We start from the raw sequence: 12,828 nt of genomic DNA, 5'->3' as shown, positions 1-12,828 counted from the left end.
CATAGGCTCAAACAACATTATTTGCAAATACAGGTGATTATTTCAGCCCTAAAACATTCTCGATTGCCTAAGTACACGTTCAAATCATCCTAAAACATGCCATTCCTGGTATGATGGACATGATTAAGGGGCAAATGCCAACCTTGCCTAAACATAACTGCAAATCAGCACGCAGTTATAGTAGAGCCACAAAGATGGTTATGTCCAATAACCACAGAAACTCCGGGCGTGATGGCCAAAGAAATGAGATAGAAGTGTGGCCATATGCAGAGGTACAAGAGTCACAGCCACCCCCCTTTTCTGGTGCTTAAGATATAACAGCTACCTTGTCCAGTACGACCAAAGGGCATTAGAAATGTCTGGTGAACTGCTGATTTGGTTACCCTTAATGTCTGAGGCTGTTTCTGCTTGCAGGACTGGCCTCTGTGTGTGGACAGTTCATTTAAAAGGCCAAAGGAGGAGTAGCCAACTTCCGTTACCTCACCAGATGGGCTTCAGCAGCCCTCCTCTGTACTCCCATAATGCCTCTCTACCATGGCACTAGCCCACTGCTTTCTAACACCTCTCTGCCTCTCCTTAACCCCCGTATCATACCACCTCCTTTTGTATCTGTCTGCATCATCAGTTGAGAACTTCAGGGCCTGGACCAGGCCTTATTTACCTTGTATCCCCAGCTTAGCCGAACCCAAGGCCCCTCATAGAATAGAAGCCTCCCCCAAAAGTTTGTTGAATGTATGCAAATATGAAAAATGAACTTACGTAATGCTGTCCTAGGGCATACAAAGAAGGCCTCCCCTTTCACTTTCAGCTATAGCCACTATTTACAACACTGCTCTATATTTTCAGTCAACACCTCACCCCTACAGCGCCCTTCAGTTTCTGAAGTCATGACTGTCCTGGCTGCTGCTCTTTCTTCAATTTGAGTTCAAGCTCAAGTTTGTGCTTCTGGTATTTCTTCTGTCCCTGCTGGAAGGACCCTCCTCACCCACCCCTCTTCCAAGCCCCATACAGCAGCTGTCCGACCAACCTGCTAGTGTGTCTGCCAAGTTCACAGTGACTATGCCCAGCCCAGCAGAGCTGAGTTAGAGCAAGGCAGGCACCCTGGACGTGTGCCAGGCCCTTGCTGTTAGGAAGCCTGTATTGTCATATAATGTTAAATGGGCCTTATAAGTGCCTGGTGAAATGGCTCCCAGAGCCCGATATGCCTTCTAACAAGCAGGCATTGTTGCTTAACTGTTTTACCTGTGCAACCTTACCTCCGCCTGCACGTTGCAAACTCCTTAAGGGGTTGTGCTGTGATACCTCCCTGTAAATCCCCCAAACACCCAGCTAGCATAATGCTCTGTGCTCAGCCAGCTTCCAAGGAATATTTCTCCATTTAAGAACAACCACGTCCATCAACATTTCCCAGCCCCAACTTCACATCAGCAGGTGCCTTCACACACACTATTGCCATTAGGTCCACAGAACAGATCTCTAGGAAGAATCATTTCCAGGTTTGCAGACAAAGATCACCCAACTTCTCAAGTGGCAGAGCTGGAACCCAGGTTTCCAAATATCCAATGTGGAGTTCTTTCCACTCTACGATTTTCTTCAATTAAAACTTGTTGCATGAATGAAAAAGCAGAGGCAAGCCTCCCTGGACACAGCCACTCTCTGCTCCCTAGATCTCAACGTTGATGGCTTCACTCCACGAGACCCCTGAGGAGACGATGATTAGGTTTTTGACTTTTACCCATGATGTATGGGGTCTGCTGCCAGGGGGGCAGTATTCAGTGGCAGCTTTCCCAGGGCACTGGCAAAATTAGCTGGTGCAGATCATTTAGAGTTTTTGTTTTTTTAATTTTGTCCATTACTAAAAAGGAACCACCACCACAACAAAAAAAAAACATGAGCAGGCAGCCTCCATGAGAAAACCTTTCCAAGAAAATCTTTAAGATAGATCGCTTTTCAAACTGTCTTCTCTATCAGCAAGCACAAAAACTATGCCATGGGAAACAACAGTGCTGAAAGAAGGCCTGGGTTTTGTTTTTGTAAAATTACTCCTTGTGCCTGTCCTGTGACAGAGGCGGCAACAGGCCTCCTTGGAAGGCTACTTTGCAATTTCTCAAAATTAAAAACGGTCCTTGGAGAATTGCAGCAGCAGCAACTGAAGTCTGGAAATAGGCTTTTCATGTATAAACTGACCTACAGAGAGTTTCTTGTCAAAGAAGATGCTGTCCTGAAAGGTCTGCACTGTACTGGAAACGCCAAGGTCAAGTGAAGAGTCAATCCCTTAATCAAGAGAGGACATTCTTTTTCTGCAAAGAGACATCATCTCTCCCCAACCCCCTCGTATCTACAGATGAAAGTTTGACCCTGCTCACCTTAATGCCCAAATGAGGCTACCTGCCTCTGAGCAACAGATTAGCTCCACAGCTATAAAATCCAACATGTCACAAGGAAGGACTATATTATCTGCACTTTAGGCAGCTAAACCCATATAATTTCAGACACATTGAAAAAATCCCAGAGGTTTACGGAGGAAAATGTGAGGCTCGAAACCTTTGTTCTAAGGGCAAAAAATCTAACCTGCCTTAGATTTTTACAAGTGTTCCCTCCCCCCAAAAGCTGACAGTCTAACAAAATTGAAAAGAGACCCTTTCCCCAATTTTCCCAGAAGGAGGCAAGTGGCAGATCAATGTACAGCTCAAGAAGAAGAATTTAAATACAGTATGTGCTGCTCCTTTCAAAAAAGGAGAGAAGCCACTTCACATTTTGCCAGACAAAACCCTGTCCCCAGGAGGCCAGTTTCCACAATGAGGTTGCAAAGGTGTTAGAAAGAGGCCAGTTGGGAGGAGATAAAGGGCCATTTGGGCACAAACCCCCCACTGATCAGAGCTTTTTTTCTAAAGTGTCTCCTTTTCAACAGGGAAGCCTTTTAAAACTACATTTGCTTTGGATCCCTACCTGAATGACAATGTGTTGGGATCCGATTTCACCTTTTGTCAAGGATCGGGTGAGAAACAGTAAAACTGCTGTCAGCATCTTAGAAAAAGCTAGTCCTTAGCTTATATAGTGAAGGGGGAAAAAAACCCTGAGGTTCCTTGTCCAGCCCTAGTGATGGGATGAAGGTGATAAATGCCTGCTAATCTTACAAACACAGTCCCAAACTGCAACGTATTAAATTTCCTTTATTAAAAGAGGGTCTCTATGCAAAAAGACAATTATTTGTCCTCTGAATTGAAACATTCATCAGTGGAAAAAGAAATCCTCGTTTATCCCTAACATTTTAGTTCATTTCCTCTAAAGGTCACTTCACTCCTAAGATCTCTGTCAGCAATCCTCAGAAATCAGAAAACGCATATGGAAAAAATTATAACTTAATCTGAGCCTAAAAGATCTGCATAGAAAAGTTAAACGACGTATCTTAAAAGCTTGTCTACTATTATGCACATGAAGAAAAATCGGACTCTATTGCACTTCAGGGCCGGTGCCTGCAAATAAACGCAGCATTGCCATTCAAGCAAACCATCCACTCCTCAGCCTCACCTCACTCCTAAAACAAAACAAAAAACCCTACAGTCTTTCACTACAGCGGTAAAGGTCTGTGGAACTAGCTTTAGGAAAACTGTATCATCCCGGAAGGAGACTGGGGCATGGGGGGAGGGGGCGTAGGGTTAGGGAGAGAGGTTCTAAAAAAAAAAAAAAGGACATCAGAAACCTGAGTCCCAAGTGACTTTAAAACACCTCTCCCGGTGAGAGGTAGAAGGGTTGTCACAGTAGAATCGAAATCAGAAACCTATTCCAAGAACACATTCCTGGAAACTTCGCTCTTTCGAAGACCACATTCATCACTGTTATTATTGTTAGAAGACATAAGAAGAGGATGAGGTTATTTTACGGAAGAATGTTATAGCAAAGGTTTCAGACTCGGAATGTCATCTCAACCTCTCCTCCTAAACTAGTGGGCCAAGGAGGTTAAAATAACGGCGCGATAGAATCTCCAGGTGGTTTCTGTTTAGCAATTTTTTACTACTATTGGTTATTAGTAACATCTTCGGGATTCCTTACTAGCCTCGGGCAATCTTTCTTTAGCCCCCTTCCTCTCCTGGGAAGGACGGACCTGGTAAACAATTTAGAGAAATGGGAACCTTATTCACTATGCTCCCTTTTTCCTCCCCAAAAGGCATACACAAAACAAAAACAGCCGACAGCGCGCAACCGACAACAGCGACAGCGGAAAGCAACAACAAAAAAAGTCCACCACACAGGACGAGTCGGGAATCTACCCGGAGTCTACCAGGCCAGCCCCTCCCCCAATACACCCGGGCGGGGAAAGGGAGCGCGGAGTTCACTCTCTCGGCCGCTCTCAGCCGGGACCCCAGGTGGCCCCGGAGCTGCTGCGCACGCAGCGATGCCTCCCATCCCGGCGCCCACTGCAGCGCCTAGGTCTGGGGGACCCGAAGAGGTGATCAAGGGGGTACACTGGGGGTCTCGGAAAATCATCCGGGCCAGGCGGGACCGGCTGTCCTGGGATGGGTACACAAAGTGGGAAGGGGAGTTTGCAGGGGTGGAGGGGTAAAAAAGACTGCGGGGAAATGCGTGCAAATTAGGAAAGGAGGTGCGAGGGAACCTGAGAATCCTTGCCGAGATAATGGAACTGTGCCGGGGGGCGGGGAAAATGGGTCTGTGCAAAGGGCAGGGGCTTCTGCAGAGGAGAAAGGGGACCCGAGTGCTTGGAAGAGGAGTTGGTGTGTAGTCAGGGGGTCCATGGGGAGGGCGGAGGTGTCCGGGGCAAAGGGGGCTCTGTGCATGCCAGCGAGGTCGGTGCTCGTTTAAGGGGACCTGTACTGGGGATGGGACCGGGCTCTGCGCGGAGGAGAGAGGCGGGATGCCTGGCAAGTTCGCGGGCGCGATGGGGGGGGGGCCTTACCTGCATGGTGACGACCCCCAGCTCCTCGGCCGCCAGCCTCCGCATCTGGCTCGCCAGCACTTGCGCCTCGTCCAGGATGGAGAAGTCGGCGTCGGCCCCGGCGCCCAGCAGACAGCCCGCGGCCAGGCAGAGCAGCCAGAGGGGCGGCCGCCGCGCCCCAGCCCGGCCAAGCGAGCCCCGACCCCCGCGGGCCAGGGCGGCCGCCTCCGCCGCCTCCTCTTCCTCCGGCTCGCGGGCCATGCCGCCTACCCCCACTCCCCGCCGACGAGCTCCAGGCGCCGGGAAGCGGGGAGGGAGCTCCGGGAGGTGCGCCCAGGGCCCGCTCCGCGCACCCGGCAAAACTTTCTCGCCCTTCTGCAGCCGCCTCTCAGCGCCGCGGCGGCTCCCGAACTTAGGGGACGCCCAGCTACGGCGCGGGAGCGCGGTTGGCCACCATCTCCGGGCCCCGGTGGCCGCGGAGGGAGAGGAAGCGGCCGCCCCAGCCGTCCGCGGGACCCCGGCGCCGGCGCGGCCCCCGCGGTGCGGCGGACTGCTGAAAGAGCTGCGGCGTCCGCACCGGGTTTGTGGCCGCGGGGCTGACAGGCGGAGCCGCCGAGCTTTCGCTTCCCGCGGGTCCCGGCCGAGCGAGGCGGCGGCGGCGGCGAGGGCGGGCGGCTGCACCCGCGGAGGAGGAGCGGCGATCGGGCTGCTATGCTGGGGCAGCCACCCTAGCGAGGCAGGAGAGGGGGAGGTTTAAAAAAACAAAAACAAATAAACAAAAAAAGCACACTGAAAGAAAAAAAGCCAGCGACGGGGGAAAGGGAGGTGTCTGGTGCCACCACGCTGCGCTCCGACTCCGTACACTTCCCGACCCGGCGGCCGCCGCGGCTGCGGTGATTTATGGAAGCGGGGAAAGAGGCGGGGACATTCCCCCGGTCGCCCCTCCCCTCTCTCTCCCGCTCCCGCCTCAGAACCGGCCCCTCGAGACGCCACGGGCCGGAGAGCAGGCTCTCGGCTCGGGTACCAGCCCTGCCGGGGGTGGGGTCCCTGAGACCTTCTGGTTGCCGGGGACAGCTGCCCACCCCAGCTCTCACCGCCTCCGCCCTCGCCAGGGACTCCGGGGTCCCACCCATCGAAAGTCCCTTTAAGTTCTAGGACGCTGGCTTTCTGCCTGGCGGAGATTCGGGAGGGAGGGGACTGCTGTTTGTGCGTCCACTGCTCTTCATCGATGTTATTAATAACAATAGCTAGCATTCGTTGGATCAACGGATTCCTTTTTTCTTTTTTTTTCTTTTTTTTTTTTTTTGACCAACGACTGTGTGCCCAGTTCTCTGGGGTTTGTATACATTATCCTTTAATCCCCACCACATCCCTGTGAGGTACTATCTTTATCCCAAAATTTTAGGTAACAAAGACCGAGGCTTAGAGAGGTGGAATGAATTGCCGAAGGTCACCCAGGGGATAAGAGGCAAATCCAGGATTTAAGCAGATCCGAGACCCTTGCTCTTAAATAGGACATAATTCTTTCTGCCTCTCTTTGGAAATGAACCATCTGATCCCGTCGAAAGCAATAAACAAAACAAAACAAAACCACACAAAACCCACAACACTACTGAGCGGGAATTCGCCCCACAACAACTAATCTCTCTGAAGCCTGGGGAGGCAGTGTGCTTCCTTCCTTCCTGCTGCTGACTCCTGGCTCAGGCCCTCTGAGAGATCACCTATTGGAAGCACCTGGAACAAATGGATGAAGGTTGTGGTGGGGGCCGTTCTTAGAAGCCTCTTAAGGTTCCTCCTTGTAGGTTCCTAGAGGACAGAGCCGTGCCCAGGAAGATGAAGGCTGCCTAGCAGAGGCGGTAGCAGGACTAGAACTCGGCTTTGGTGTTCTCTTCACTTTACAGCAAAACCTTATGTTTTACTTCTTTGACTATATTGTTTTTAAACCCCATTTTTGGGCTTCCCTGGTGGCGCAGTGGTTAAGGATCCGCCTGCCAGTGCAGGGAACACGGGTTCGAGCCCTGGTCCGGGTAGATCCCACCCACATACCCCGGAGCAACTAAGCCCGTGCGCCACAACTACTGAAGCCCGCGCACCTAGAGGCCGTGCTCCGCAACAAGAGAAGCCACCGCAATGAGAAGCCCGCGCACCGCAACAAAGAGTAGCCCCCGCGAACCGCATCTAAAGAAAAGCCCACGCACAGCAACGAATACCCAACGCAGCCAAAAATTAAATAAATAAAACCCATTTTGCCTCGCAGTTGTTTCTCAGTTCTGAATTCCCCAATCAGTGTTATCTCTGCTATACTCTATGTTTTCATTTTGTGACACTCCCCGTTCTGTGCCCCCTTGAGAGAGGCACATGGGACTCTTGGAACACCATCATTTATTATGTGCGATGCTCCTTTTGCATAACACGTCCTGGAACCACGGTAACCTCATTGAGGGCAGGGACCTATCCACCTCTCCGTCATCCACACTTAGCTCAGTACCAAGCACAAAGTAGATACTGTAAAAACGATTCTTGAATTAATAATGAGATAAAAAAAAAATCTGTTGTCTTTTATCCCCAGAGTTGACTTGACATTTGGTTGCGAGATGCTCCTATAACTTCTGTTTTTCATTGTTATACCATTGCATATGATTGTTAATCAGTGATACAAAACTGATGTCAGTCCCTGTGGTAAGTGGAAGAGAAAAAAAAAATGATAAAGGGCAGCTAGCATTAATTTTTTTGTCTTAGATTCTTCAAGGTTACTGTCATCAAAATTGTCACAGATCTCTAAACTACCCTTCTGAAACTCTTTCAGATGGCTTCTCCATCTTTGACCAGCCTTTGTATCTTGCTATTTCTTGGGGTCCTATTTCTTGAGGTTATAATCCTATGTCCCCCTTTTTTTACGTTGTTTTTTTTTTTGAGAACTCTCATGTTACACCCACACCTTCAATTACCACCAAGGCAGCAGAGTTTTGCAAATTTCTAAACGAAGCTCAATCTCCCTTTTCAGTGGGATTTCCAAAATTCCAACTGTTCACTGGCGTCTCTACTAGATACACTTGAACTAAAACTCATTCCTGCTTTCTCCCACTCTCCACTTAAATCTATACCCTACTGCGAATGTGGGTGGATGTCACGCATGCTCCAAACCAGGTACCTCACTCGCCACATCCATCCCCTGCTCTCCATCTGTACCCCACTGGCTGCCTTCTCATCACAGCTCACCTGTGATCACGACCACGGTCTCCTCTCAGGACTCCATGGAGTCCACCTCACCTCCATCCTTCTATTCTCCACAGTAAAACCAAAATCACCTTTCTAAAAGTCAAATCCGGACTTGTCTCTCACTAACCTAATCATTTCTGGTGCCCCATCACAGAGAAATAAACTTAACACAACAAACAAGACTTTCTGGGCTCTGGCTTATCTGCCTTTCTGGCCTTCCATAAGCCACTCTGCCTCTCAAATCCTCACAAACTGCAGAAAACACGTTTGCTGGTGGTATTGAAAGCCTTACCCTTTTCCCCACCTGACAAGCCCCTACTGAGCTGAGATGTCACCTCTGTGAAGCCTTCTCTGACACCAAACCCACAGAACTGATTGCTCCTCCTTTGGGTCCCTCTAAGTCTTGTTTCTTCTCTTAGCACTGATTATCCATTGGACAGTCATGTTTTCTCCACCCCGATGCTTCTCATTAGGTCCACCAACCCCCTGCAGCTTTAGGAGACTCAATGAACTGCAAATCCTGTGGTCCATCTCAGGTCCACTGAAGCAGAATCTCTGGAGGTGGGCTAGGTCCTGGAATATGCATTTTACAGACCCCCCCTTCCCCCCACCCACCATGAGTCTTATGAACTGCTGAGAGGCTTCAAACAAGCTCCCCGGGATGGAAACTCACTCATCCGGGAGCTCTGGCGCTTCGTCCAGTGCCTACACTCTATAGAGTCTCAATACCGAGAAAGGGCCACTGACAAGTAAAAGTCTCAGAAACAGTCAGTTGCCTAACAACTTTTAAACGGTGGTGGCAGCGTGCAAACCCACGTCTTCAAATGGCAAGCTCTGAGCTACTAGTCTGGGGTTAGAGAAAAGGTTTACACACATATGTGCTGGCACATGACAGACCAATAAAAGCTTGTTGCCCGATAAACTAGTAATCCTTAATGTCTCCAGTGCATTTAATTAAATTGCCCTACCATCAGCCCCTCTCAGCAAGAGCGGATTGTTCTCTGAGGGGCAGCTGATTAGACCTGGGTAGGCTTATAACATCAAGTAGCCAATCTATCACACCCAAGCCATGGCAAAAAATTAGCTGGGTCAAGCAACTTTTCATTCTCAAAAAGTTTAGGGAAAATAAGAGGAAAAAGCAATTAGAAGTGGCAGTTGAAACAGAAAAACATGATTAGAAGTCAGAGGGGACATGAGTCCCATAAGACATATTACAGGAAATGTATAGCTATAAATACATATACAGATATAGATTTATATATAAATATTTTTACACATACATTCCAAGATGTATATGTAACCATATATGTGTATGTGTGCATGTGTGCATATATAGCCATATAGCATGGCAGCTAAGAGCAGGGTTTTTAGAATTAGAAAACCTGGGTTCAGATCCCAAGGTCAGTACTTATTAGCTGTGTCATCTCTGTAAAGCTTAACTTCTCTTAGCTTCAGTTTCGTCATCTGTACTTTATAAACACTAACACCCAAAGTTTTTGAGAAAAGGCACATAAAACACTTCACATAGCACCTGGTACGTAGAAGCACCCAATAAATAGTGGGGATGTCTGCAAGCTGAAGTTATGAGGGAGCAAACATTACAAAGGAGCTAAGAAAGCCAAGCAGAGAGAAGAGAGAGTGGAGGACACAGAACATGCGGCCTGAGAGAGGCCATCCCCCAGATTCAGAACTAACTTGATTTCAGAACTTTCCAGTTACAGTCCAAGTCTACATGTTCTATTAATAACAGACTCTTCTTTTCTCCCTTCTGTCTTGATGTAATTCTAAGGATCAAGTTCAATCATCCATTCTTACAGAGAGAACACTATTGACTATGTAACTATTTGAATACAAAATGAGGAAAAGACTGGTAAGTGGGCCACAATTGTCCAGAAGACTAGAGACCACCATGAAAGCTGTCTGATAGATTAAGCTTCTCCTTAGGGTGCCCTGTACTCCTTGCTTGTGACTGAGTTGGACACCTGTTCATTATGTTTCCTCTTCATAAGCTCTAGCACTTAACATACAGCCTTGCAAATGTCCATTTATAAGTCTGTTTTCTCCAACGTAATGTTTCTCAAACTGTGGCCTACAGGCTTCTACAGCAGAATCACCCATCAGGAACTGTTACTGTCTTATTCATTTGCCACATTGTCAAGCACAACTCTAGATCCAGAGTAGAAACCCAATAAATGTTGGACCAGAGAACTGGGAAAAAATTAAGAAAATCCATGAGTCATTAACTCTGAGCAAAGAGTAGCACTAACAATATTGTTCCTTGACTGCGAAAGAAGAATGTACCAAGATTCCTCATCAAACTGGCTGCTCTGCCCTACTTTGGAAGATGCAAAGCCCTTCAGTGAGAGACCACCTCATGGCACTCACTGGCCAAGCTTCTCACCACAGAAAACCTGTAGGTCAAACGGTTTTGAGGAATTCTTGGTCAGATTTCCAAAAATGTGGTATGGAGTTTCCAAGCCACCACGATTCCCCTTTGCATGCTCTGAGGTGGAAACAGGGCCAAGTTAACAACAAATCCTCAGCCTAATGCTGCTGGCAGGCTTCCCGTTCAAAACAATAACTGGCTGCAAACTATATTGCATCTGTGAACTCAGGGAGCTCGGGAGAATAGAATCAGTAACTTCAAGGGCAGAAATTAGCATTTGCTCATTAACTTCTACAAGACTTCAGATCTCAGCAAGTGTGCTTCTTGTTAAATAGATGGAAAGAGCTACCGGTCTAGAGCATCTAGAACATAGAGCCTCCCTGGTTTCCATATTCCTCCTGCTGATTTTAAAAATCATCAGGTTTCCCACTCCCCTTCAGATTGGGAGCTAGCAATGATAGAATAACAGTAACTGATATAAGTAACCGAGACCCTACCAAGGGTAGGATAGCATCTATGGCACACAACTTATCATTTCTTGAACTCAGTGTGTTTCCTATGTTCTATCATTTAAGCATCAAAGCAGAGAAGACAAGATTATTATGATGATTTCATACACAGGGAAACTGAGGCTTGGAAAAGTTAAACAACTTGCCCAAAGTTATAGGCTAGTAAGCAGCAAAGCTGGGCTGGAAATCCAGGTTTGTATGACTCCAAACTCAATTCTTTTGCTGCTCTATTGTGTGCCTGTCTGAATGCAAAAAGAAAGGAAAAAGAAAGGAAATAATAATTATTGACACCCATAGATCTCTGCCTGAGAAACATCCTTATTTCTAAGGCAACAACTTTTCTTTCCTGTTAATTTCAACAAGCATCTATTGAGCATTTGCCATGAACCAATAATTTTACTGGGTCCTAGGGATACACAGATGAATAAGATTGGTTGTCCTTAAGAACTTTCCTGTTACTGAGAAAGTCAGAAAATTTTAAGACAGGTAATAACACACACAACAAATGCCTCAGGGCCTTTGCACTTGCCATTCCCTGTGTCTTGAATGCTCTTCTTCCAGATATCTGCATTTCACTGTCAAGAACTGTGAAGTCTGAGTCTTTACCCTACTTGCAAACCAACAAGTCAGCCTACCACAGCCTCACGGCTGCTGGCAGAAGACTCGAGCCTCCAGGGTTAGAGACAAAGGACTTTATGCCTCCATTATTCACATCAATAGTAGTAGCCTGAGTGTCAGCATTTGTGCCAGTTCTCCAAGCCCTAATTCTCACTGGCAACATGAAGAGGGTCATTAACGCCTGCACACATCAAGTACCATGGAAGAAGAGGAACCCCAAGCTTAGATAACCCAAATCTTATTTACAATAAAATGCAAAAAAATACTGCCCTTTGCTCCAGAGGGAGATATCTTTAATATACTGGGCAGAAAGCAAGTTTTCCCTAGGCTCTGAAGAAAGACACCGTCTCTACCTGTCAAGGTTGTTCACTAAACAAACATCCTTGAAAATATAGTGTAGAACAATAGGGCAGACAGTACCTTGCTCACAAGACAGGTAAAAGTGCAAGAAACCCATGGAGAATTATCTCCCCACATTGCCTTTCTCTAGTCTGGACTCAGATATGAGGGGAGGCCTTCCCTCACCATTCCATTTAAGACTGTAACCCCTATAACCCCCTCTCTGGAAATTCCCTGTATCTTCTCTCTCTGTCGACTTATACCATCTAGCAACATATATATTTACTTACTTATTTTGTTTATTGTAAACTCGATGGAGGCAATGATTTTGATGTGTTTTGTCAACATATCCTCAGTGTCTGAAATAGTACCTGGCACATAGTAAGTATTCAAGAAATAGTTGTTGAATGAATGGATATAATATGGAATGCTCTAGAGAAGGTACAATGGGAGGGACAGTTAACCTAAGCTAGGTCAGAGAAAGTTCCCTAGAGAAGATGTCACCTGAGGAGGGTCACCAAAGACAGGCAGGTGTCACTCAGGCATAAAAAACAGCCCTGGTGGAGAAAAGCATTAAAATGTGCAAAGACCAAAACAAAACTATGTGAAGAAAGGAGCTGTAAGTTTGGGATTTCTACAGCATTAAGTGGGAAGGGGCAGTGGGCGAGGCTGTTGGTGAAAACAGAGGCCTTGGTCCTTAGCCAAGGGACTTGGAGTTTCTTCCATGATAGATGGGGAGCCACAGAGGGTTTTAAGCAGGAGAGTGATATTTTAGAAAGATCACACTATATATAGTTCTTTAGGGGATGAATTTAAGGCAGGGACTCTTGACTCAGACCAGTTGACTGAACTAAATAGCAACT

The 12,828-nt window shown here is 47.4% G+C and overlaps 1 protein-coding gene and 1 pseudogene across 2 annotated transcripts in view; one reads left to right on the top strand and one right to left on the bottom strand.

Moving 5' to 3' along the window:
• CACHD1 (cache domain containing 1) overlaps positions 1 to 5,758 on the bottom strand; it is a 217,345-nt gene extending 211,587 nt beyond the window's left edge. For both annotated transcript variants that reach the window (XM_027113978.1, XM_027113979.1), the window contains exon 1: positions 4,916 to 5,758. In XM_027113978.1, coding sequence (XP_026969779.1) covers positions 4,916 to 5,155 — 240 coding nt within the window. In that variant the 5' untranslated portion in view covers positions 5,156 to 5,758. The remainder of the gene's footprint in view (positions 1 to 4,915) is intronic.
• Positions 5,154 to 12,828, top strand: part of LOC113624256 (very-long-chain (3R)-3-hydroxyacyl-CoA dehydratase 1 pseudogene) — a 50,480-nt pseudogene continuing 42,805 nt past the window's right edge.

The sequence above is a fragment of the Aethalodelphis obliquidens genome, unplaced genomic scaffold, assembly GCF_003676395.1.
Source record: "Aethalodelphis obliquidens isolate GAN/ISIS:26980383/991018 unplaced genomic scaffold, ASM367639v1 scaffold13, whole genome shotgun sequence".
In the NCBI taxonomy this organism is placed as follows: Eukaryota; Metazoa; Chordata; class Mammalia; order Artiodactyla; family Delphinidae; genus Aethalodelphis; species Aethalodelphis obliquidens.
Note: the sequence above shows the minus strand (reverse complement) of the source record. Positions and strands in the feature narration are given on the sequence as shown.